Source organism: Convolutriloba macropyga, chromosome 2 (assembly GCF_964194025.1).
Source record: "Convolutriloba macropyga chromosome 2, txConMacr16.3, whole genome shotgun sequence".
Lineage (NCBI taxonomy): Eukaryota > Metazoa > Xenacoelomorpha > Acoela > Convolutidae > Convolutriloba > Convolutriloba macropyga.
Window position 1 is genome coordinate 77,968,644 of NC_134469.1, and position 26,217 is coordinate 77,994,860.

Here is a 26,217-nt window from a genome sequence, read left to right on the forward strand (position 1 = left end):
AACTGAAAAATGCTCACTCACTCATGTCCTATAAGCAGCTTGGATCATTTGAACATTCAGAGACTAGCAAAGCTGTAAGTTAACGGCCCAGGAACTAAATACCCTCCAGTCTTAACCTGTTATACAAATTTTGAGAACGAAATTCAAATGATCAGAGGAAAAATTGCTTAGAATAAAAGTCGCAGTAAGACCAACAAGACTACTTCAATTGCTACACAATTCGTTAGAGAGCAATTAAACATAACCGACTAAATGTCGGAAGAATTGCTGTCGATCGACTAGTGGGAGCTCTAATCAATTGCAGCCTGCTTCAGTGGGTGGGGGAGTCTAAATTGGACTAAAAAGTTCAATAGTGGGCTTCAAATAACCACATTAGAGGTTAACATATACCACTATTAAGATTTAAAGTGAAAAATGGCACCAGTTTCGGCGCACTTTTCATTTGCCTTTTAGTATTAAATTGCCGCCAATTGAATTCAGCTGCTTGAAATTGTGATTGAGAGAGAATAGATCACGCGAAACGCAAAAAGCCAAGGGCGTAAAAGTCACTCGAAAAGTCAAAACCGTCAAGCGAAAATTTTGCGTAAAAAAGACACACACGTTTACAATAATTGCTGTGAACTTCGTTCAAGAACAATAAAAACGCATCAAGCCTACTTGCGATGACGACTGAACAGGGATCACTCAGCAGTTTCACAATAGTATCTCAACCAATAATTCCGGGCATTAAAATCTTGCAACTTGTAAAAAGCCTTCTCAAACAATTAATTCAAAACACGTATATCACTATCAAATAAAGAACACGGACAGGTCAAATTTGGGGGACAGATGCTGTCTTATTTATTTGTCTGGTTTACAATTTTTGCAATACATTCCACTGCGCAAGTATCTCCGACAAAATCCATGGCTTGCTTGTTAAACGCCACCATCGGAGCAGCCAACTACTTGAAAAATTTCATAACCCTATATTAACTCAAGTTTCTAAACGTGCAGTTTAAAATTCTCGTCTGTGGTAACTGTCAACATCTATAAACTGTGTTACAACAGTTCTGCTCTGGAATTTACGGCCCGTCAGTGTACTCATTGCTCGTTGACAGTCGCCCACATTTGTGAACTCTACAAATACTTTGCCCACTCCAGGGCCCATTACAAAATTGGGCTCTGTTCGTTCGGATCCGTCCTCTTGTTTCATGGTCATACCAGCAGATGGGTTCTTCATGGGTCGAGGGATCTCTATGGACCTCACGTGTCCATACTTACTACACTCCTCCTTAATGTCCTCAAGAATGTCTTCGTACTCGTCATCGTCCATAAGGTCCTCCGGAACAACCTAGGCAAAAACAGATCAAGTCACTAGACAAACTAATACATCGCTAAGGTACGCTTCGTCGCCAACGTTTCTTATTTTCACAGGAATCAGAATTAACTAGAAACCTCATTATACAAACATAGACAAAAAGAGGGTGTCATAACAAAACAAGGTTGCGTACCATATTCATGAGACAGAGCACCTCGGTTGGCTTGCCCATTTTGAAGGGATTGATGGCACCTGTGGCCACTTTCTGTGCATCCATGCCTGGCAGCTGAGGTACCACAGGCACATTGTTAATCTGTTGGCTGGAGACTTGTTGTGTCTTAGCACCCACACTCGCACGCTGAACCACCAGCCTCTTCTCACCCAACTGCATTCCATTCAAGGCTGCACACGCCTCGTCTGTGATATTGCCATCCTGATAACACATTCAAATTTACTAACTTTGCTTTAATCATCTATCTATTACTGTACCTTATTATTAAGCCCTTTATTGTATCTATTGCTAAATAATACCAATGTACTATTTCTTGTACTATGTAAAAAGGATTAAAAACGGGGTGAAAAATGGTGAGTTCAACAAAGTGGTGAAAAAGCTGGACATCCTATTATTTAACTATCGGTCTAGTTATCAAAAATTGCTCAGTTGATGCGAAACCACAAGTGGCAATACAGAGGTTTTAAATTTGAACACTCAGACGGTAAAGTTATCTTTCGAATCTCTTGTCAGTAACTTTGAAACAACAGTTGCAAAATATGCATTCTAACAACATAGCCGGCCGATTGCCGGACAATAGCCACGAAACATCACAATCCATCCTTATTTTCAATCAAACTTCAAACACTAAACTCTTCCAAGCAAAAAAGTTTTATAATGATCTATTTTGGTACCCTTATCGATTAACACAGCTGGCAAATTGCCGGAAAATAGCTTCCGTTGACGCACATTGGGATTGAAACGGAAAAAGAGATTGAAATTGAAAATTTTTGAAGTGTCAAAAAAAGTTTTCTAATTCTTTCAGTTCCATTTAGATTCCAAAACTATACTTAATTCAGCTTTTAAACTCAACTTTAATTCAGCTTTTAAATATTCAGTTGAAGCGGTGAGTGAAGTGAGTCACGAGTAAAAGCAAGAACATCGTGATTTATGTAAAACGAAAAACGTGATCAAAAGGTAACGCGAATTTAAAAAACATAGCAGGGCAAGTCCTGACCTACAATTCAAAGAATTTTCATTGACAGAACAAAAAATTACACCTAGAAAGGACTGTGAATGTATTGGGAAAACCATTTGGAAAAAAAATCGGATCAAAACATCGAAAAAAGTAATAATCCTGTTTCCGCAAGACCAAAATCATCGCTTCAATTTCACTTCAAAAAGTGTGAACAGATCTTAAAAAGCATAGAAGAAATAATTCCAGAAACGACTAGAAACAAAACAAAAGAACCCATTCAGAAACTGCACTCACTTGGTATCTAAAATCCCTGTAAGTAATAGGCGTCTTTTCAAATACCACTAAAGGCAGCAAAACAAAACAACCATTAAAAAATAGCTGGAGAACATCTAAATTGGCATAAAATTCATATTAATTACCAAAAACCCTCAAATCACTATCGGAAAACCCTTAAAATAAAACAACGTTATAATTAAACTTCTGTAACATAATCGACTTACGTTGAAGGAATTGCTTTCAAACGACCGGCTAGCCGTTGGCTTCGTCAGTAGGTAGCCACGGTTTAGTGAGATTAACTTCAGCATAATTGAAGGGGCGTGAGGTGATCGCAGCGAGTGGGGGTAAACCGTGGAGGATGGGGGTGATGGGGGCAAGCGCAGGGGGGGCAACAGTGCGGGGGCAACGGTGGAAGGGGTTTTTTTGGCTGCATGGGCCCTTACGGCCTGAACGATATGCAGGGGTGGGGATGGGGGGGGGGGGGTTGAAGTGAGGGGGGGGGGTCAACTTCTATGGACCACCCCCTCACACCATAAGTATAAATCTCCGAAACAGTTTTGCATACTTGGAGACTAGTCAGCTGAAAAGCTCTAAGGGCACTTAATGCCCGCTGTGCGCTGCCTGGTTGTCCTGGGGACGCAAAATCAAAATGGGTCAGACAAAAAATCGCATTAAAAAACGACCGACAGGACTATGCTACAAACTTCGTTTGAGAGCAATTAACTACTCTTATTTCGCTTCATCCTTCAATTTTGCTCAGCACCCAAACCACTTCTTAAGTTTTTCACGTTTTTCATTTCCTGCTTTAAAATTCACTCAAATTAGTAATTAGTAATGAGCTCTAATCCATTGTATCCTGCTTCAGTGGGGGTGGGGTAGCCCGAATGCGAAAAAAATTTACTGGGGGCTTTAAATAACCTCAATAAAGGGGAATATATACCACTATTAAGACAAAGTGAAAAAATGGCACCATTTTCGGCGAAAATGGTGACTTATCATTTGACTTTTAATAATAAATAGCCGCCTATTGAGCTCCGCTGCTTGCAATTGTGAGTGAGAGAGAACATTAGATCACTCAAAACGCAGAAATTCAAGGGCGTAAAAGTCACTCGAAAAGTCAAAAATCGGTGAAGCGAAATTTTGCATAAAAAAGACACGTTTAAAATTGCTTCTCTTCGAGAGCAATTAAAAAAGGCTTCTCCAAAACTCCTTTTCGAGTCGTAAAAAGACAGCGCCCTAATACAAATCAAATTCTTTGAATTGTAAAAAAAACTAGAGAACCAAAATAATAGCCGCTGAGAAGCTGACGGCGGCTATCAAAAAATTCACATTCTCAATTTAGATTTAATAGGTGAAGATGTCATTTATCCTCAAAAACTCATGGCACGATTGAAAAGGAAACAAGCTGCAGCAACAGATGTCGCGCGCACAAACTCATCTGCAGAGAGGCATGAGTCAGTCAGAGGGTTGCTCATGACTTGAGCGATAAAATGGTTGACAAAAACAAAAAAAAAACAAACTAAAAAATCTACAAAAATTGACATAAAATTGTTGACTATTAAAGCACATCAAAATTTATCAATCTATGAATTTGAGATCAGAATATCTAATATTTGAACATTATGATCAAAAATAGATTAGCAGGAATTTAAGGAATTCGCAAAAGCAGAAACCTCGGATAACCACGAAAGAGTGATCCGAGATCCCGAGTGTCCAGTGGGATATTCTGAGAGATGCCGAGTGATTACTGGGTTTCATCATGCACAAAAGGTAAATAACCATTAGCAGAAAATGGCTCAAACGTACCTTTAACCGCAATATATTTGACAACCGGTATAATTACCGCATTGTGCTGATCAAAAACAATAAAGATAACCAACTATCGTCGGACGCAATGCTCTTCCACAACAGGGGGTCCAAACAAAATTGTCCTTAAAAGCATGAGGATGAACACTACATTTAGAGCCTAGGAAGGCTCCGAGAAAGCTACACAAGCGCTTAATACCCTCGGGCTCTACCACTCTAACCGATTTGTTTTGTCGAAAAACCAAACTGCGCAGTTCATTATTCTGAACAGGGGACAAAAACAGTCCAACAAAAGTGTTGCATAAAATAACGAACAACTTTACTTCGTTCGAGAGAAGGCTGAATTAAAAAGACAAATTACACTTCTTCTATCGAGGGCAATTAACAAGATAAAGGCTAATTATTCGAGCTCAGATTTGTAGTATTGTAAAATCTACAAACTAGGACATCGAGGAAGAAACCCAAAAAAGTCATACGCTTGTCACAAAAAATGCAAAGATCGAGAAACGATGGGGGTGGGCGGACTGACGGGGGGCGGGGGGGGGGGTCATATCCAGCTGGAGGAGGCTGGACGGTTGGTCGGCTGGGGGAGGGGTCAATCGCATACTTAGAGACTATTAAGGCTCTAAGAGAGCTGCTCGGCCACTTAATGCCTTCCGGGCGCAACCTGACCTGTTTTTAACCCGTTTTTGAGGACGAAGTTAAATGGGTCAGACGAACAATCAGTCAAGCGAAAAACCGCATAAAAAGACAACAAGACTAATATAATAACCACAATTTTCGCTTGAGAGCAAATAATCTGATGAAAACGGTATGACGGAATTGAATAATGTAAGCAAGCAAAACCTGATTGTCTCATGACATCAACAAACTTTAAAATAGTTTTGTATTCATTTCGCAATGAGCCCTCTCATAGAGAAAAAAATGTTAGAAGCAAGCGATCTATTTAAAAACTCCATCTGAGCTATCTATAAAAATCACTACTTTAATGACCTCATGTATGATCAAATGATCTAGCAACAATAAGATTTTAGTGCATGGTTTTAAAACGCCAAATAAAAACAGGGAACTTTTTGTCCTCTAGGGTAAAATTCAGCTGTCCTCGTGAAAAGATGCCATACGTTTGGGGCAAAAACACCTTGGGATAAGATTATTTCAACAATGAGGGCACCAGACCCAAAACAAAAGGCAAAGCACCACATCATACAAGTTTCTACCAATTGCGAGGTGGTTAAAATCAAGCCACAAGCAATCTCACCAGAGACAGAGCCTTATTGGAAAAAAACGAATCTAACAAACCCTCAAAAAGTAGAATTCTGTCGAATCAAGTATACTGGTTATCAGACGTTAGCAGATGAAACTAGGTTTCAGAAACACGGCACCAAAAGTAACATTTGCTAAAAAGTTTCCAATGTACAGTTAACCAGAAGGCTCACCATTTCTTTACGCTGCAGAAGTCACCTCTCCGATCCCAGCATCAGTTAGATCTGCCCGAAAACATTTTTTCGACAGCAGAAGAAACATTATCATTTTTTGTCTGCCTTCTGCTTTGAAATATGAAGCAAAATAAAAAACATAACTGACTAACGTCGGGCGAATTGCTCTCAAACGACCGGCGAGCGGTTGGCTTCGTCAACAGCTAGCCACGGTTTAGTGACCTCAGGGCACTACCTCTTTATCCCGTTTCTGAAGACGAAAGTCAAATGGGTCAGACGAAAAATTGCATAAAAGACAAACAGGATTATTATATTTTCGATTTGCTTTTGAGAGAAAAAAACAATGGTTTCCTAAAAAGTGCCTGTTAGATCATTTATGATAAAAAATATTTCAACTATAACTCATTGATAATGAGGATGAGATGATGACATTACGCTACACAAGAGCAGCTGAAGTGCGGCATCAACAGAGACGCTTATTAGCAAACCTTGGACGAGGTCCCAGGGCCTCTTGTGCCGGAAAAAATTCAAAAATATGAAAATTGCAAATATTTTAAAAACTGATTAAAATTGTGATAATAAAATCTTGAAGAACATTCCACATTACATCTATAAACTACGCAGTAATATATTATAAAACACTAGAGGAAGTTCCGTGGCCCTTGAGGCTAGAGACGCATAAAAATGACAATATTAAAAAAAAACTAAAAAAAAAATTGAAGTTTTACAAAAAAAATTGCTAAAACTCGTAAAATTGTAAAGTCGAAAATTAATCCATGACAAACAAAAAATTTCCAGTAAATTATTATCAAACCCTAACGTAGGTTTTCTGACCCTTGAGGCTCAAAAAAACTGAATAATGACAATTCAGAAGTCAAATCGGTCAGACGAATAATCGGTCAAGCGAAAAATTGCATAAAAGAAAAACATGAATAATATATTTATTACGATTTGTTTTTGAGAGCAATTAACAATGGTTTCCTGAAAAGTGCCTGTTAGACCATTTACGATAAAAAATATTTCAACTATTGTTCTTTGATAATGAAGATCAGAGAAGATGACATTACGCTACATAACAGCAGCTGAAGTGCGGCATCAACAAAGAGAGAGTGTGTGTGTGTGAGAGAGATAAAACATGACCGAGAAAGAGAAGGAAGGGAACCCTAACCAAAAGGGAGAGAAAGAGAAAGAAATATCTTCCATGATTGGATTCGACACTGCAACTTCTAGTTTTTTAACCTGATTAATAAAAAAACCATATAGAAAATAACTGAAAAAGGCAAAATTAAAAAAACGTTTCAACTTCGCAATAAAAACACAAATCCACTTTTTGTCTCGAAAGTTCTTTCAAGTAACCTGTCTGCGAGACTTGAAAAAACTTGTTGGCCAGTAATGGTCGTTAAACTCAGAAAAGTACAAAAAATATTGAAAAATTTAGGAAACAATTGCAGATTTTAACAAAATCTCGCTAAAATTCAAAATTTTGAATATTAGCGAGAATTGAATAAACTTTTATCCCAAAAATACTATAACTGGAGAGCTAAAAAAAGGTTGATCACCATCCGAAAAACTCTAGAAACTAACCTTATTATCAAACCTTGGACGAGGTCCCAGGGCCTCTTGTGTCGGAAAAATTCAAAAAAAAAGAAAAAATTGCAAATATTTTAAAAAATTGTGATATTAAAATTTTGAAGAACATTCCATTACATGTATAAACTATGCCGTAATTTATTATCAAACACTAGAGGAAGTTCCGTGGCCCTTGAGGCTAGAGACACATAAAAATGACAATATACAGAAAACTTAAAATGCAAATTTTACAAAAAAAATTGCTAAAACTCGTAATATTAAAAAGTTGAAAATTAATCCACGACAAAAAAAATTTCCAGTAAATTATTATCAAACCCTAACGTAGGTTTTCCGATCCTTGAGGCTCAGGAAATCTGAACACTAACTATAAAGGTCAAAAAATTGGGAAAATGGCAAAAAGTATCGAAAATATGCCAAAATTCGTGATGTTAAAATCTTGCAACACATTACATTTAATCAAGAAACTATTCCGTAAACTATTTTCAAACCCTAGAGGAGGTTCCTTCGCTCTTGAGTCCGAAAAATTCTAAAACCAACAAATTTCAAAAAAACTCGAAAAAAAGCAAGTTTTATCAAAAAAATTGCTAAAATTTGTGACATTAAAAAGTTGAAAAACTATTCCTTGGCCAGTAAAGACTTGTCAGTAAATTATTATCGAATGTTTCCAGGCCCCTGGGTCTGGAAGGACCTGAATAGGGAAAAAATTGCAAAAAAATTTGAAAAAATTGCACGTGTTGTCAAAAAATTGATAACATTCGTTATGTTAAAATGTTGAAACCATTCCATTACAACTAGAAACAATGCAGTAACCTATTATCGAACCCTAGAGGAGGTTCTTTGACACCTAGGGCTGATAAATATCAAAAAATGTCCAAACATTTTCAAAAAGCTTGAAATTGCAAATTAGTAAAAAAAAAATTGCGTTTTTAGCGAGCGGTAGCTAGCCATGGGGGGGGGGGGGGGGGGGGGGTCAACGAGGGTTGATTGGGGGCATCACTGGGGTGGGAGGCAATAGCGCGGTGGGGGAGGCAATTGGGGTCAACAGTGAGGGTGTCTTCAACCTCTAAGATCCGCCTTTCACACCATAAGTTAAGTATAAGTCTCCAAAACAGTTTGAGCTGAAACAGAGCTGAAAGGCTCCAAGAGCACTTAATGCCCGCTGGGCTCTACCTGTTTATCCCGTTTCTGAATAGAAAATTCAAATCGGTCAGACGAAAAATCGGCCAAGCGAAAAATTGCATCAAAGACAAACAGGATTGATATATTTGCTACGATTTGATTTTCAGAGCAATTAAAAATGGTTCCCTGAAAAGTGCCTGTTAGATCATTTATGATAAAAAACATTTCAACTAAAATTCATTGCTAATGAGGATCAAAGATGGTGACATTACGCTACATAACGGCAGCTGAAGTGCAGCATCAACAAAGAGTGTGTGTGAGAAAGAGATAAAACGTGAACGAGAAAAAGAAGAAATGGAAGCCTAACCGAGAGAGAGAGAGAAAGAGAAGAATATCTTCCATGATTGGATTCGACAATGCAACTTCTAGTTTTTTAACCTTGTTAAAAAATAAATCATAAAAAATAACTGAAAAAAGCAAAATTTAAAAAATTTTTCAACCTCAATAAAAAAAATCAAATTCATTTTTTGGCTCAAAAGTTCTGTCAAGTAACCTGTCAGCGAGACTTGAAAAAACTTGTTGGCCAGTAATGGTCCTTAAACTCAGAAAAGGACAAAAAATATTAAAAAGTTAAGGAAACAATTGCAGATTTTAACAAAATCTTGCTAAAATTCAAGACATTAATATCTTACAAACCATTTCATTGTCTCAGAAGACTATCCAGTATCCCTGCTTCAAGCCTGAAAAGTTTTCACTGGCTCATAAAGATCCATACACCTGGAATATGAAAATTTTCCAAAAAATTGAAAAATTAAACTTTTATCCAAAATTTACTAAAATTGGAGTCCTAAAAAAAGTTGATCACCGTCCCAATAACTCTAGAAACTACAGAACAGCTTATTATCAAACCTTGGACAAGGTCCCAGGGCCTCTTGTGCCGGCCAAAAATTCAAAAACATGATATTGCAAATATTTAAAAAAATTGTGGTATTAAAATCTTGAAGAACATTCCATTACATGTATAAATAATGCAGTAATTTATTATCAAACACTAGAGGAAGTTCTGTGGCCCTTGAGGGACACCTAAAAATGACAATATTCAAAAAACTTTAGAAATTGCAAGTTTTACAAAAAAAATTGCTAAAATTTGTAATATTAAAAAGTTGAAAATTAATCCATGACAAACAAAAATATTCCAGTAACTTATTACCAAATCCTAACGTAGGTTTTCCGACCCTTGAGGCTCAAGAAATCTGAATAATGACCATAAATGTCAAAAATTGAAAAAGGGCAAAAAGTATCAAAAATATGCTAAAATTCGTGATGTTAAAAAGTTGAAAAACTATTCCTTGGCCATTAAAAACTTGTCAGTAAATTATTATCGAATGTTTCCAGGCCCCTGGGTCTGGAAGGACCTGAATAGGGAAAAAATTGCAAAAAAATTTGAAAAAATTGCACGTGTTGTCAAAAAATTGATAACATTCGTTATGTTAAAATGTTGAAACCATTCCATTACAACTAGAAACAATGCAGTAACCTATTATCGAACCCTAGAGGAGGTTTTTTGACACCTAGGGCTGATAAAAATCAGAAAAAATTGAAAAACAGTAAAAAATTGCGTTTTTAGCAAGCGGTTGTTTGCCAGTAGCTAGCCACGGAATGGGGGGGGTGGGGGTCACCGGGGTTTATTGGGGGACCACTGGGGTGGGGGCATTAGCGCGGTGGGGGGGTGTGGGGGCAATAGTGGGGGTAGGGGGCAATGGGGGGTCAACAGTGGGGGTGGGGTGTCTTCAACCTCTAAGATCCGCCTTTCACACCATAAGTTTAAGTATAAGTCTCCAAAACACTTAATGCCCGCTGGGCTCTACCTGTTTATCCCGTTTCTGAATAGAAAATTCAAATCGGTCAGACGAAAAATCGGCCAAGCGAAAAATTGCATCAAAGACAAACAGGATTGATATATTTGCTACGATTTGATTTTAAGAGCAATTAAAAATGGTTCCCTGAAAAGTGCCTGTTAGATCATTTATGATAAAAAACATTTCAACTAAAATTCATTGCTAATGAGGATCAAAGATGGTGACATTACGCTACATAACAGCAGCTGAAGTGCAGCATCAACAAAGAGTGTGTGTGAGAAAGAGATAAAACGTGAACGAGAAAAAGAAGAAAGGGAAGCCTAACCGAGAGAGAGAGAGAGAAAGAGAAGAATATCTTCCATGATTGGATTCGACAATGCAACTTCTAGTTTTTTAACCTTGTTAAAAAAGAAATCATAAAAAACAACTGAAAAAAGCAAAATTTAAAAAATTTTTCAACCTCAATAAAAAAAATTAAATCCATTTTTTGGCTCAAAAGTTCTGTCAAGTAACCTGTCAGCGAGACTTGAAAAAACTTGTTGGCCAGTAATGGTCCTTAAACTCAGAAAAGGACAAAAAATATTAAAAAGTTAAGGAAACAATTGCAGATTTTAACAAAATCTTACTAAAATTCAAGACATTAATATCTTACAAACCATTTCATTGTCTCAGAAGACTATCCAGTATCACTGCTTCAAGCCTGAAAAGTTTTCACTGGCTCATAAAGATCCATACACTTGGAATATGAAAATTTTCCAAAAAATTGAAAAATTAAACTTTTATCCAAAAATTACTAAAATTGGAGTCCTAAAAAAGTTGATCACCGTCCCAATAACTCTAGAAACTACAGAACAGCTTATTATCAAACCTTGGACGAGGTCCCAGGGCCTCTTGTGCCGGCAAAAATTCAAAAACATGATATTGCAAATATTTTAAAAAATTGTGGTATTAAAATCTTGAAGAACATTCCATTACATGTATAAATAATGCAGTAATTTATTATCAAACACTAGAGGAAGTTCTGTGGCCCTTGAGAGACACCTAAAAATGACAATATTCAAAAAATTTTAGAAGTTGCAAGTTTTACAAAAAAAAATTGCTAAAATTTGTATAATTGAAAAGTTGAAAATTAATCCATGACAAACAAAAATATTCCAGTAACTTATTACCAAATCCTAACGTAGGTTTTCCGACCCTTGAGGCTCAAGAAATCTGAATAACGACCATAAATGTCAAAATTTGAAAAATGGCAAAAAGTATCAAAAATATGCTAAAATTCGTGATGTTAAAAACTTAAAAAACTATTCCAAGGCCATTAAAAAAATGTCAGAAACTTATTATCGAACCCCTTAGGATGTTTCCTGGCCCCTGGATCTGGAAAGATCTGAATAGCGAAAAATTGCAAAAAAAATTGAAAAAACTGCACGTTTTGTCAAAAATTGCTAAAATTCGTGATGTTAAGATGTTGAAACCATTCCATTACAACTAGAAACAATGCAGTAACCTATTATCGAACCCTAGAGGAGGTTTTTTGACACCTAGAGCTGATAAAAATCAGAAAAAATTGAAAAATAGTAAAAAATTGCGTTTTTAGCAAGCGGTTGTTTGCCAGTAGCTAGCCACGGAAGGGGGGGTGGGGGTCACCGGGGGTTTATTGGGGGATCACTGGGGTGGGGGGCATTAGCGCGGTGGGGGGGTGTGGGGGCAATAGTGGGGGTAGGGGGCAATGGGGGGGTCAACAGTGGGGGTGGGGTGTCTTCAACCTCTAAGAACCGCCCTTCACACCATAAGTAAAAGTATAAGCCTCCAAAACAGTTTGAGCTGAAAGGCTCTAAGAGCACTTAATGCCCGCTGGGCGCTACCTGTTTATCCCGTTTTTGAGACCGACTGGACAAATATAATTGCTACAAACTTCGTTTAAGAGCAATTAAAAAGTCCGATGTCAGAAAGTTTTTAAGAGCGTTTTGCACTACAAAATTTTAGAGGAATTTATTGGTGTTCCGGAAAACAACACCAAAAAGCACCCCGGCCGAGAAACATGGTTGTTATCATTAATTAGTATCATTACAAATAGCCTGTAACGTTAAATCTGATTTGAGGAGAAAAGATGACCCAAGACAAAGAATTCTGGTAGAATGTCGATGTTCGACATGCTGAAAAATTTATTCTTTTTTACTCAATTGCGATGACAAAATTCTAAATTTAGAAAAAGCACCTGTTGGATTATGATCAAGATGCAACTACAATTAATTTCACCTTTCAATGTGCTGACGAAAAGCCTGTTTCATAATAAAAGCACATAACCTGCAAACCCAAGAAAGACAAAAATCGTTAAAAGACGTGAATCTATATTTGACAATAATTGTTTGTTCTGAAATCAAATACTTCGGTAAAACAGGAAACCCAAAAACCATTTCCAATTTTTTTGAGCAAAACTCTATTTAGCTTAAATATAATGACCAAATCATAATGCTCCGTTGTCAGTAAAAAATGATCATGTTGAAAAAGTAACGATGCAAACAATTGATAAACATAGCCGACAGATTGCCGGAATAGCTGCGAAAGAATAGACCTGCGTGCCATATAATAGAGAAACAGATACAAATCTAAACAAACAAAAATCGACGCCGCTCAAAAAACTCGGCTAAAAACATTCAGCGATAAAATAATAAAGCTTGTTAAAATTCATTCCACAGAAGCCTCTTATTAGGGACCTTTACTGCACATATGAGTTCCTTTGACCTTAAACAAATTCAAATTAAACTTAAGTTTTAAAGTGCAAAAGTCATTTTTATTGAGTGAGGTAAGTCACTTATAATCAAAATCTAATCACGCAAATAACCTAAAAATTTTCGCTAAAGCGAGTGAGAAATGACGTCACGCGCGCAAATGCCGTTAGTGAGAGGAAGAATTCATTCAGAAAATTTGACTTTTTCAGCTTTGCTGTGTGAACAAATGTAAAACGAAAAAAGAGCGTCAGACCACGAAACAAAAAAACATAGCAGGACAAGTCCTGACGTAAAATTCAAAGAATTTTCATTACTAAACAGAAAAACTAAACCTAGAATGGATTATGAGTGAATTGAGAAAACCATTTTCAAAAAATCAGATCAAAAAATAAGAAAAAAAAACAAAATCAATGTCAAAATGCCACATGTGAACAAAAAAACCACTAGCAAGAAATGAAAATTTAATTCAAACAAAAAACTAGGCCTAGAATGAGCTGTGAATGGATTGGGAAAACCACTTAGAAAAAATCCAATCCAAAAAATCGAAAAAACAGTAAAAATCAGAGTGAAATTGCCGCATGTGAACAAAAAACCACTACCGAGAAACCGAATTTTTGTTCAAACACTCTACTTTAAAATTAGAGCGAATAAAATTCACGTCGCAAAACCACTCGCTTTTTCGCTGCATTTCCTGTTTCGGCGTGACCAGAATCACTACTTCAATTTGACTTCAAAAATAATGAAAATGTGTTAACAGAACTTTAAAAAAAGACAGCTCCCCAATACAATTCAAATGCTTTAAATTGCAAAAAAAACCAAGAGCACCGCAATATAGCTTCGCTCAGCTTACAGCTTCGCAGCTATAAAAAGAATATTCATAACTGCAATGAAAAGCTCTCGAACGACATGCGGGGGCCATTTATTTAGAGGAAGCGTACCTTAGAAATGTTTTATTGGGTATAAACAACCCCACAGGGCTTCGAACCCTCAACCTCCAGGTTGCCATAGTGACGACTCAGCTACAATGCCTTTGACCTTCTGTCGCTCACAATCGCTTTTATATTAGAAACAAACTTTACTTCAGAAGGAGCAATTTGGATAACTCAAAAATGAAGAACTCAAGCGTGAAAAAGTCAAAAGTCACTCAAGAAGTCAAAGAATGTTCTAGAACAAAAGGGGAAAACAGTCAAGCAAAAATTTTGCATAAAATCCACACATGTTTACAATAATTGCTTCAAACGTCGTTGGAGAGCATTTAAAATCGCAAAAGACGATTACACCTCAAACATTATTTAAGCAACCCATTTACGGAACTCAAAACAACAGTTTTCGGGATCTTAAAATTGAGCAATTCGTGCCATCCCTGGAAGAAATACGTTCCTCATAACGTTGCCACTTGATGTGATATATGGCACAAAAATACCAAGGTTTGGCAGCAAAAAACTTGGTTAGCTCTCGCTGGTTCCAGATTACTTACAAAGATACGATCTACCGAGTTTCAAGAAGGTACAAGGCAGTTAAAAGACTAGTACAAAGACTATTGATGGGTCAAACTAATCGAGCCCAAGAACTCAAAGAGTGCAATTGTGTTCTCTCTGGCAACCTAAAAAAAATAATAATCGGAGACAAGTCTACCTTAACTGAACTAAAGTTCATCCTATTCAGCATATTAGCGTTCCATTGTTAAAACTAGAAGCCTCCATTATTGTTGTGCGCAATTCTGAGAGTTATCCAGCATTCAAATGAATCGTTTTAACGGAGTGAGGGAACCACCATGAATTTATATGCCCTTAACAGTTTCTGTAAATCGAAAATTTTGAGACTGGTAAGACGTAAAACTGCCACGAGATTTAATAGCCTCCTATCCCGTTTTTGAGGACGAAATGTCGAGTGGTCAGACTTACGCACTATTAGACGAAAAGTCATAGTCAGACAAATCGAACAAAATATAGCCGGTAGAGTACCGGAAACGACTCCAAGGGTCCTGCAATATAATCTGTAAACTTACTCACCTAAAAAACTAACAAAAATTAACTGCCTAACAAAACTATAGAAATTGTTTTTAAACAATAGTACTTAATTTTTAGGTCAAGGGTTTGGTGTCGGGCCGGGGATAGGTAGGTGGAGAGAAAGGGATGTTTAGGGTAGGTAGGTGGGGGCAGTTTGGTGGGTGGGAGGGGGTAGTCGGTGGGAGTTTTGGAATGTGGCGGGGGAAGTGGTAGGTGATGAGGAGAGTGTATGTAGTTTGGATAGGGAGGAGGGACTGTTAAACGAAAACTGCTCGTGCAATGTAATCATAGCCTATCCCAATCTAAAATTAAGATATAGGAGAAGAGAAAAACGATAAAACAGCCTAATAAAACTAACATAGCTGGCAGATTGCCAGAAAATAGCCGCAATACATTCGTAGATCGACAGTCTAAAAAAAACAGTAAGACAGACAAAAAAATCGACTTTTCATTGAAGGCTGATCTGTTATATTTTGATTAAAAATCTGTATAAGTTGTTACTGCCTCTATTAGCTGATCTCAAATAACCTTCATTTAGAGTGACACACACCCATTTGACCTTATCTCTTTGAATTAAAGTAAATAAAATTCAATTTCAAATTGAGGAAGTCATTTTTGAGAGTGAGGTAAGTCGAGTGTGACCAAAAATTTAATCACGCACATGAACAAAAGAACTCGCTCCACTAAGAGCGAAAAATTACGTCACAGATGCAATTCAGTTGAAATTGCATGAAAAAAAGAACAAACAGTGGCTGTGACGTCATATGGTCGTTACAAAAATCATGACGACGAAATAAAAAAACATAGCCGGAAGAATTCCGGAAGCGACTCGAAGCGTCAAAACTTCACTAACAAAACCGTAATTGCAGCGGAAGCCACAACCTTTTGTATGAAACCATTAACTCACTACTTCTCCAGGTCTGCTCTAAAAATTGGTGAAACTTAAATCACTGTCACAAAGAGAAACAAAATGCAGAAAAAACTTTACATCATTGAAAACGTTTGGTAACGTTAAAAAAACCGAAAAAATTAAAGAGGTCAAAAAAGTGATAGACTGAAAAAGCTGACAAAGTTATCAATTGCCCTCAAATAATTAATGATTCTAATCTGAAAAAGATCGCGAAAGCAAACGGCAGATAAATCTTAGAAACTAAGTTAAATCTTTTCAAAACAGAAAGCTCAAAATTGATGGAACAATCTATCTCCTTCGGTTATACGTTTTGCTTGATTCTGATTAACCTAATTAAAGGAGTATATACACACTTTCATGTTCTTGAGGGGTCAGATTTATTGTTATCAGATGTTGGTACTATTTTTGCTAGTATCAGTGATATATCAGTTAGGTGTAAGGCGAATTTTTCCTTATAATTATGAACGTTAAACTCCGCAATAAAACGACATCAAAGGAATTTTAAAGTTCGAAAAAAGTTTTTTTCCAGTTACTACAGATTATGCCCGTGTTTGTCAGTGCCAGCAGAATTTCCTGAAGGATAGATAGCTTGGTTTTTCTCGTGCCTCACTTGACAATTGAGATCTTGTTATCGAGATCACTCAAACTTAATTCATTTAAGTTTGGTTTAACACTAAATTTGGTTGGCCCAAATTCTTCTGTTGTACTCAGCTGCCACTCTCATAGTTTCTATTATATGAACTGATAATTTTTCGTGATTTAATCTGCAAGGCGAAGAAGTTAAAAAGTTCAATCAGCAAAATTACAATGACTCTCAGGACATAGCCAAAACTCATTAAAAATGAAATCACTTCAATTGAGAAAAAGAAAACAACTAAGTCATCTCTGTGCGTCAGAGGGACTCAAACAACTATCTACGAAAACTCTCAGGACTATCGTATGAACTAAAAAATTGAACAGAAAAATTAAAAAGAAACCACCAAAAAAAGCAGAAACTGAGAAAACTTTGTAATTGCCAAAATAGGGGCCTTGACTCGTGGGGATTTCCAGCTAAAATATTACTTCAATTCAGTTTTCAGCTAGCCAGACAACAATCAATACGCTAATATAGGCCAGGCCTGACAAATGTACAAAGCTTTCTGTTCAACTTTGTACCAAAAATTTCCTTAAAAAGAGGTTTCTCTAGCGCACAATTGAGGAGAAAAAACGAATTGAGAGATCAAGAATTTCATTCCTTTAGACGATCTGGTTTGAGTTGATTAGAAAAAAAGTTTCAACAGAATACTACTCTTCTTCGGTAAAAGTACAACAGAAAAATTGAAGCCAACCAAATTCTATGTTAAAAAGAACTTTTATTGACCAAGAGTAGTATTCTGTTGAAGATGTTCTTGATCCTTCAGAACTTTGATCAAACTTTACCTTTGTTTTTATTGGGCTATTGCTCCGAGAGTCATTATGTAATTTTGCTAACTAATCTTTTCAACTTCTACTATCGTCGGTAATAAAAAATTAAACAAAAAATTAAACGTAGCCGGCAGATTGCCGGATAAAAACTGCGATAGATGTTTGTGGCCTTCCATGAAATGAAACAACTACAGAAATAAGATAGACAGATCGACCACCAGTCCTTTAATAGACCACCAGATTTTTCGGTTAGATTCGGATTGTCAATTTTATGGCACATACCGTCTATAAGGAAAAAACCCTAAAATATCTTTTTCAAAATTGATATTAAAAATCAAAAACTCAAAACAAATACTTAAGAATTAGGGCAAATATGTTAGGCACTACTTAGATGCACACTAATGATCTTTAACTAGTAAACGTTCATGAAGGTTAAACGTTCCATAAGTGAATTCAGTAATTTTTTTAAGTGAGGTAAGTCACGCAATTGACCTAAAAGCAGAAAAGATGTCACGCGCACAAATTTTAACTAATGGAGACGACGAATTGAACTTTGCTAATTGAACATTTTAACTTATTCGCCTTTCAGAATAAATGACAAAACAAATCTCAGTTCATTTAATAAAAACTATGAAAGTGACAGCTGAGTGACCAGACGTTGGTCATCTTTTGGTTTTTCGAGGTTTCTGATTACAGCGATTTATTGAGGCTCAATTTTAACCATTACTTTGGTCCTACAACTTACCCCATTCTGTGAGCTCATTTTTCGTATTTCAATTGGAGGTTTGATGTCAACTGACTGACTCTTGTTGGATCTTTTCAAGACTGAGGCAGTCCATGATTTAGATTTCTCATCAACCTAATTCATCCCATTTAATGGACTGAATTTCTTGTTCGCTCAATCAATTTTAAAATTTCAGCGCTAGAGAAACCTCTTTAATTTTGTTCAGAAAATTTTCGGTAAAACGTTGAACAGAACGCTCGATACATTTGTCAGGCCTGGCCTCAATTAGCAAAATGATTCAACTCTGGATAAAGGAAAAGTGAACTGAAGCAATATTTTAGCAAGAACTTGGAATAGCAACACTGAGCTGAGGCTATAAGACTAAAATACAAAAATTTCTTGTTCGCTCAATCCATTTTAAAATTTTAGCGCTAGAGAAACCTCTTTAATTTTGTTCAGAAAATTTTCGGTAAAACGTTGAACAGAACGCTCGATACATTTGTCAGGCCTGGCCTCAATTAGCGAACTGATTCAACTCTGGATAAAGGAAAAGTGAACTGAAGCAATATTTTAGCAAGAACTTGGAATAGCAACACTGAGCTGAGGCTATAAGACTAAAATACAAAAATACCTTCGTTTCCAATTTTTTCGGGATTTATTTTTTCCTTTCAGTCTTTTTGTTTTTCCTTTCAATCTTATTTGTTCTACTCGATTTTCAATCTTATATGTTCTACTCGATTTTAATTTTTCCTTTCAATCTTATATGTTCTACTCGATTTTCTTTAACCTATTTAACGCTATTATAAGTTTTCTAGGGTTACTTAATATTATCAAATGTTGGTACTTCTTTTTGCTACTATCAGAGTTTTTTCAGGTTGTGTAGGGGACTAACAATTAGCGATTTTCAATCCACCTTATATAATGACCGATATGATTAATTGGCGCAAATTCTCATAACAATATATGAAACAGTGCAAAGGTGCTAGCAGGAACTTTAGAATTGTAATACTTTTAGTGCAAATGTTGCTGTTCTTTTGCACGAACTTTATGGAGCTACATCACAGAAGCCAACATAATGATAGCTGTATGTTGTCGGGCTTCTTAGATTAAAAGCAAATCAAAAGTCGGTTCTTTTCTTTTCTGAAAGTCGGTTCTTTTTCTTTTCGAACATCAATGCCCACTTCTAGATGCGCAGTTAAGTACATCAGGAAACACGATTCCTCAGTTTTTTTTCGTGATTCTGTAAAATTGAGTGTATGAATAATATTGATTGTATGAATGGTAATTATGTTATACTTCAATGCCATATTTAAATTCACACAATTTCATGATTTTAATGAAGTTTTTTTGTTTTTCATATATGCAGAGGAGCGTTCATGTCTAGGTAAGATCACATACAAGTAGCAAAAATAGTACCACCATCTGATAACAAAAAGTCTGATCCCTCGAAAACATAAAAAAGTGTGTAGATACTTTAATTATGTTAATCAGAATTAAGCAGAACATACAACCGAAGGAGATAGAGTATTCCATCAAATCTTAAAAACAGAAAAAGAACTCAGAAAAAAATCATAAAGGACAATAAATAAGCAACAAAGCGCTCGCATAAGTAAACGCCTCATGTACTGAACCAAAAAGAAGCCAGTAACATGCTCCAGGTTCAAATAAAGCGACAACTAATTCACCCCTGCGCGTCCGGACTCAAATAACCATCTGCGAAAACTCTCAGGACTATTGTCAGTAATAAAAAATAAACAAAAAAATAAACACAGCCTGCAGATTGCCAGAAAATACTCGCGATAGACGCCTGTGGCCTTCCATGAATTTAAGATTTAAAGAAATAAGATAGACAGATTGACCAACAGTCCTTCAATAGACCACTAGACTTTTTGGGTTAGATTCGGATTGCCAATTTTATGGCACATACCGTCAATAAGGAAAAAGCCCTAAAAAATCTTTGTCAAAATTGATATTCGAAATCAAAAACTCAAGACTAATACTCATGAATTAGGGTATATAAGTTAGGCAGTACTTAGATGCACACTACTGATCTTTAACTAAGTAATGTTCATGAAATTGAAAGTTCCATAAGTGATTTCACAAGTCATTTTTTAGTAAGGTAAGTCACGCAATTGACCCAGAAGCAGAAATGACGTCACGCACACAAATTATAACTGCAAAGCACTAAAAGAAACTGAAGTCATTGAAAAATTAAATTCCCATACGTCAGGTCGTTAGAATTATTAATGGAGACGACGAATAAAAAACAACGATGTCCCCAATATTAGCCGCTATCGCTTCGCGGCTAATAAAAAAACACCTAAAAAGCAGAAACTGAGAAAACCTTTGTATTTGCCAATATAAGGGCCTTGCGTTTCAATTCAGTTTTCAGTTAGCCAGAGAAGAATCAATTTGCTAAGATAGGCCAGACCTTACAAATTTATCAAGCGGTCTGTTCAACTTTGCACCAAATTTCCTTAAAAAAAAGAGGTTTCTCAAGCACAAAAATTTAAAAATGAATTGAGAGAAAAAAAATTTCAGTCTTTTAGACGGGGTGGGTTGAGTTGATTAGAAAACAATGTAAAATGCACTATCTCAGTCTTGCATAGATCCAACAAGAGTGAGACGCCCTCCGTTGACATCAAACCTCCAATTGAAGTACGGTAAATGAGTTCACAAAATGAGGTATATTTGTACAACCAAAAGGATGATAAAAATTTAACCTCAGTAAACCTCCTTACAAAAACTATTAAAAAAACAAAGGATGGCCAATGAGAGGTCACTCAGCTGTCATGTTCATAGTTTCTATCAAATGAATTGAGATTAGTCCGCACATAAAATAATTCTTTACCAAAAAAGTTTACATCTCTACTTCTTGCTTTGTCAGTGTGCGCTACGAAAAAAGCCACCTAACTCATAAAAGAAGCCAGCGTTCTTATAAAGCAAACAACGTTCGAAGACAAAAACGTCGTTTGAGCAATTACAAACCACTTACTATCTTGGCCTTACAAAAAACAACAGCAGAATGGCTCTTGAACGACTATCGGGGGTTGATTCCATTGCAGCCTCCGTGAGAATCGTCAAGCAAAAACACGCGCGCTTACAATAACTGCTTCAAACTTTGATCGTGAGTAATTAAAAAAAGAGAGCACTTTTTGACTTTTAGTAAACTGTCCCCAACTCACAATTGCTTAAAATTGTTAACCAGAAAAACAACCGAATAACGTCGGAAGAAATGCTCTAGTACAACTAGTGGGAGCTTTAATCAATTGCAGCCTATTTCAGTCGGGGGATGTAGCCAGAATGGGACTAAAAAATCACCAAGGTGCTTCAAATAACCTCATTAGAAATTAATATATTCCCCTAAAATTGAAGTGAAAAATAGCCGGCAGATTGCCGGAAAATAGCCGCTTGGGGCCTTCCATGAATTAAAACAACTAAAGATATTAGATAGACAGATCGACCACCAGTCCTTTAATAGACCACTAGACTTTCTGGGTTAGCTTTGGACTGTCATTTTTATGAGACACATAAGCTCTATAACGAGAAATCCCTAATAGGGCTTTTCAAAATTATGATCTTTTCCGTTTGTGCCCCCTCAGCTTAGTGGGCGCATATTATTTGCACCCCTCAGTTCCACGTGCAATATTTTTTACACAATGACTTACTGTGTAATGGCACGTGCTCTGTAACTGGGGGGCGCATATCGTACTGGGGGCAAAAACGGAGAAGATCCCAAAATTAATATTCAAAATCAAAAACTCAAGACTCTAATAATCAAGAATTAGGGCATATATGTTTGACACTACTTAGATGCACACTATTGACCTTTAACAAGTAAATGATCATAAAATTTAAAGTTCCATAAGTGAGTTCAGAAGTCATTTTTTGAGTGAGGTAAGTCATTGAAAAAGTCAATTCCAAGAAGTCAGGGTAAGACAAAACAAAAATCTGTTAGACGAAGTAAAAAACATAGCAGGACAAGTCCTGAAGTACAATTCAAAGAATTGAATGAAAAACTCAGACGTACTCTACCTGAAAAGCAGATCAATTGAACAATTCCAGCCAGAACACAAACAAAAACATCTCAAAAAAATGAAATTAAAAGAATCAAAACTAAACAAAATGTACTCATTGCTAAAACTCGAAGCTTTCAAACCTAAGGCAAAATTTTTTCCCTTTAAAAATACCTATTTCAAAAATATGTTCAAAATCAAATTTTGTTTCTGAAATCGGTCCAGTATTATATCTGCAAGACCTGAAAAATATTAATTGGCCCTTAAAGATCGATGATTAACTCGAAAATGACCAAAAAATGTAAGAAAAAAAAGAAATCAATTGCAAATTATCAGAAAATGTTGCTGAAAATCGTGATACAAATATCTTCAGAATCACTTCTATATCTCTAGAGGCTATCCAGTAACCCAATTCCAAGCTTTAAAAAACTCATTGGCTCATAGACCGATAGGCAATAATTTCTACAATAATTTCAAAAAAAAAGAATTTCGTTCTATTAAAATGTTGAAAGCCATTCAATTGCCCCCTAGCATTATAATTATTTAAAAACATACTATCAAACACTGGATCAGGTTAACTGTCTACTGAGACAAGAAAAAAAATAAAATACAAACGTTTTGAAAAAACTTGAAAAAAATTGCAAATTTTATCAAAAAACTTCCAAAAGTCGAAAGGTTAAATTGTTGAAAACTAATCCATTGAAACTAAAAATCATGCAGTAAATTTTATCAGAACGTAGAATAGGTTTTCTCGCAATTGAGAATGGACGAATATCAAAAACTGACAAAAAACTTAAGGAAACCATAAAAAATTGCAGATTTTATCAAAAAAAAAATGCTAAAATTCGAGACACTTAAATGTTAAGAACCATTCCATTGTTACTAGAAACTATGAAGTGCCCTATTAACAAACCTCAAAGGAGATTGCCTGGTCCTTGAAGCTGGAAAAACTGAAAAAAGACGAGAAATTTCAAAAACCTGAAAATGCGAATTTTGTCAAAAAAATTGCTTAAATTAGTGATATTCGAAAATGGAAACCTATTCCATGGCAACTAAAAAAATTCCAGTAACTTATCATCCAACCGCTATTGAGGTTTTATGGCCCCTGGGTTTCAAAAAACTTGAATAATGACAATAAATGTCAAAAAAATATGAAAAAATTGCAAGCTTTGTCAAAAAATGCTAAAATTCATGATGGCAAAAAGTTGAAAACCATTCCATTACCACTAGAAACTATGCACTAATCTATTATCAAACCCTTTATCAAACTCTAGAGGAGGTTTCTTGGCACCTAGGGCTAAAAAAACTCAAAAAATGACAAAAATTTTCAAAAAACCTGAAAAAAATTGCAAAAATTAGTATCCTTTCGCGAGTTTGTGTTTGTAGTACCAAAACTTATAGCTCAGAAAATGGTCATAACAAGCAATTTTGTGTCGCAAGCGACCTAAATCAACTCTTAAAAACTTCAACCTAACACTAATCAAACAAAGAAACTCAAAAAAATCACAAAAACATGAAAAATTGCACCATTTTGAGCACAAAAACTCCTAAAAATGACCTTTTAACCTTAAATTAAGGCCATCCCAGCAGCTGCACCACTATTAGCACTTGAAGGACAACTAAAGCCCACTTTGGGCCTCTAATGAAACTTAATGCCCGCTGGGCTTTACCTGTTTATCCCGTTTTGAACGATCAAAGTCATTGAAAAATGTGTGAACACATCTTAAAAAAAAAAACACAGCGCACCAATACAATTCAAATTCTTTGAATTGTAAAAAATAGGAGCGCTATAATAGCCGCCTGGAATTGAGGACGCGGCTATTAAAAATGGCACCAGTTTCGGCGTACTATTCATTTGACTTTTATTAATAAATTGCCGCCAACTGAGTTCAACTACTTGAAATCGTGAACGAGAGAAAACTTTAGATCACGCAAACCGCAGAAAATCAAGGGCGTAAAAGCCACTCCAAAAGTCAAGAAACTGTCAAGAGAAAATTTTGCATTAAAAAGACACATACGTTTACAATAATTGCTTCTCTTCGAGAGCAATTAATTAGATCACTTTAAATTCGCACAGACGTAGGAGTCGCTCGCAAATTTCAAACTGTCAAGATAAAATTTTGCATAAACAGACACAAATACAACAAAAATTCCTTTACACTTCGTTCGAGAGCAATTAGGCATGTAGAAAACGTCTCATTAAGTTGTTTAAATCTCTTCCTTGCAACTTGAAGGAAACCAGTACGTCTTTTCGAGCCTTAAACAGGCCATCAGGGCCAGAGCAAAAAAATGAGTAGTACATTCATGATGAGCATAGCACTGACAACTTACCAAATATTCACAGAAGGCGTAGCCCTTGCTCAAATTCGTTGCTGGATCTTTGACATAGCTGAAGGACTTGAGCTGCCCAAAAGTTTGCAACAGCTCTTTCACTTGATCATCGGTCAGATAGTTAGGCAGCCCACCAATGAAGATCTTGTTGATAGAGTCAGTAACACATGGGGCTATCCCTCCACTTAGACTTCCGGGTGCCAGTCCAACCTCTCCGGCTGTGGTGGGAACATAGTCCTTTGGACGCCTCAGCTTCAATGGCTGCCCCATCAAGATGATCCCGTCAAAAGCCAATGCCGCCGTAGTCTCCTCATGAGTTCTGAACTCCAAAAACGCGAAATTTTTGTCGATGTTGATCTGGCATGCAAGGACAGGATTTCCAGGCCCAACAGCCAGTCCTTGCTCATGCATCTTTTGATTGAAAAAATCGACCATTTGGTCTCCGGCGATTCCAAAGGGGATTCCTCCAATGTAGATTCGTCGGCTCTGCATACTGACATATCCACCATCCAGACTGGGACCCAGAGTACCCGGTGCAAATGTAGAAGCCGGCAACTGTCCAGAAGCTGTAAGAGCTTTGTACTGCATAGGCGTCATATGCTCGAAACCCTAAAATCTCTCGATCGTCATTACTGAAAAACAAAAACACGTAAGTCAATGGTACTATAAAATTACACGATCTTCGAGCCTTTCTCGAGGACTTTTAAGTGTCTTATCAGACAACGAGATGACGGTCTTGCTAGAGAGCATGACCAGTCCAAAACATTACAAATTTTTAAAACCAAAAAGCTTTGAGACAGTGAAGCATATAAAGACACCAATGATTCAGGCAGCTGCAGTAAACGCTATTGACATTTCTTCAATTCTCCGTTTCACCAATTCCATCTATACTTCAAGTTTAATTTAGATAAGAATTCTTTATCAGAAAACCAATTAACTACTATGAGTTCTGACCATCTGCTACCCAAAGACTAATTCCCACTAACCTCTGGCGCCACATCCCAATAGATGGATGGCTTCCTTCGCTTGCTAATTCTACCATGCTTATTCCTGGGAGCATTATTCTCTCGTTCCCTCCTCTCTCCTCCCCCTCCCCCTCCACCTCCTCTATCTCGAGAACCTGACCTCGATCTGTGGCGTCTCTCGCGTGAAGAGTGGCGCTTTCTGGAAGATGGTGAGCGACTGGACTTGCGACGTCTTTCGTGGCGATTCCGCTCATCTGGCCGTTCAGTCTCCCTAAAGTCTGGCTCTTCTTTCATCATTTTGAAAGGAAAACGTTATATCTGAAGATACAAATATGCTGAAAGGAATCAAAGAAATAACTCATGAAATAGCATAAAATCACCCAAACGCAAATCCCCTCACCCACCTAAATGAACCCCAATTTTTGGATGAAAGCAAAATAGAATTTCGATTAATTGAACGAACCATTATGCTCGATTTCATTAAGACGTACAGCGCGCCTATTTCCGAAACAATACTGGACATCGCGGGCTGAATTTACGAAGAATCTTTTATCCA

General features: G+C 36.5%; 1 protein-coding gene across 2 annotated transcripts; it reads right to left on the reverse strand.

The window, feature by feature from the left end:
- Window positions 1-751: 751 nt before the first annotated feature.
- On the reverse strand, window positions 752-26,005 carry LOC142335486 (splicing factor U2AF 50 kDa subunit-like). Of its 2 annotated transcripts, none has more exons than XM_075384012.1 (4): window positions 25,683-26,005; window positions 24,697-25,305; window positions 1,491-1,730; window positions 752-1,330 (listed from the first exon to the last, which is right to left on the reverse strand). In XM_075384012.1, the coding sequence occupies exons 1-4, from the start codon at window positions 25,956-25,958 to the stop codon at window positions 995-997; spliced, it is 1,461 nt and encodes a 486-aa protein (XP_075240127.1). In that variant the 5' UTR covers window positions 25,959-26,005; the 3' UTR covers window positions 752-994. The 2 variants fall into 2 exon arrangements, with proteins under 2 accessions (XP_075240127.1, XP_075240128.1); XM_075384013.1 differs by having other exon boundaries at window positions 24,697-25,328; window positions 25,683-25,796.
- Window positions 26,006-26,217: the final 212 nt, after the last annotated feature.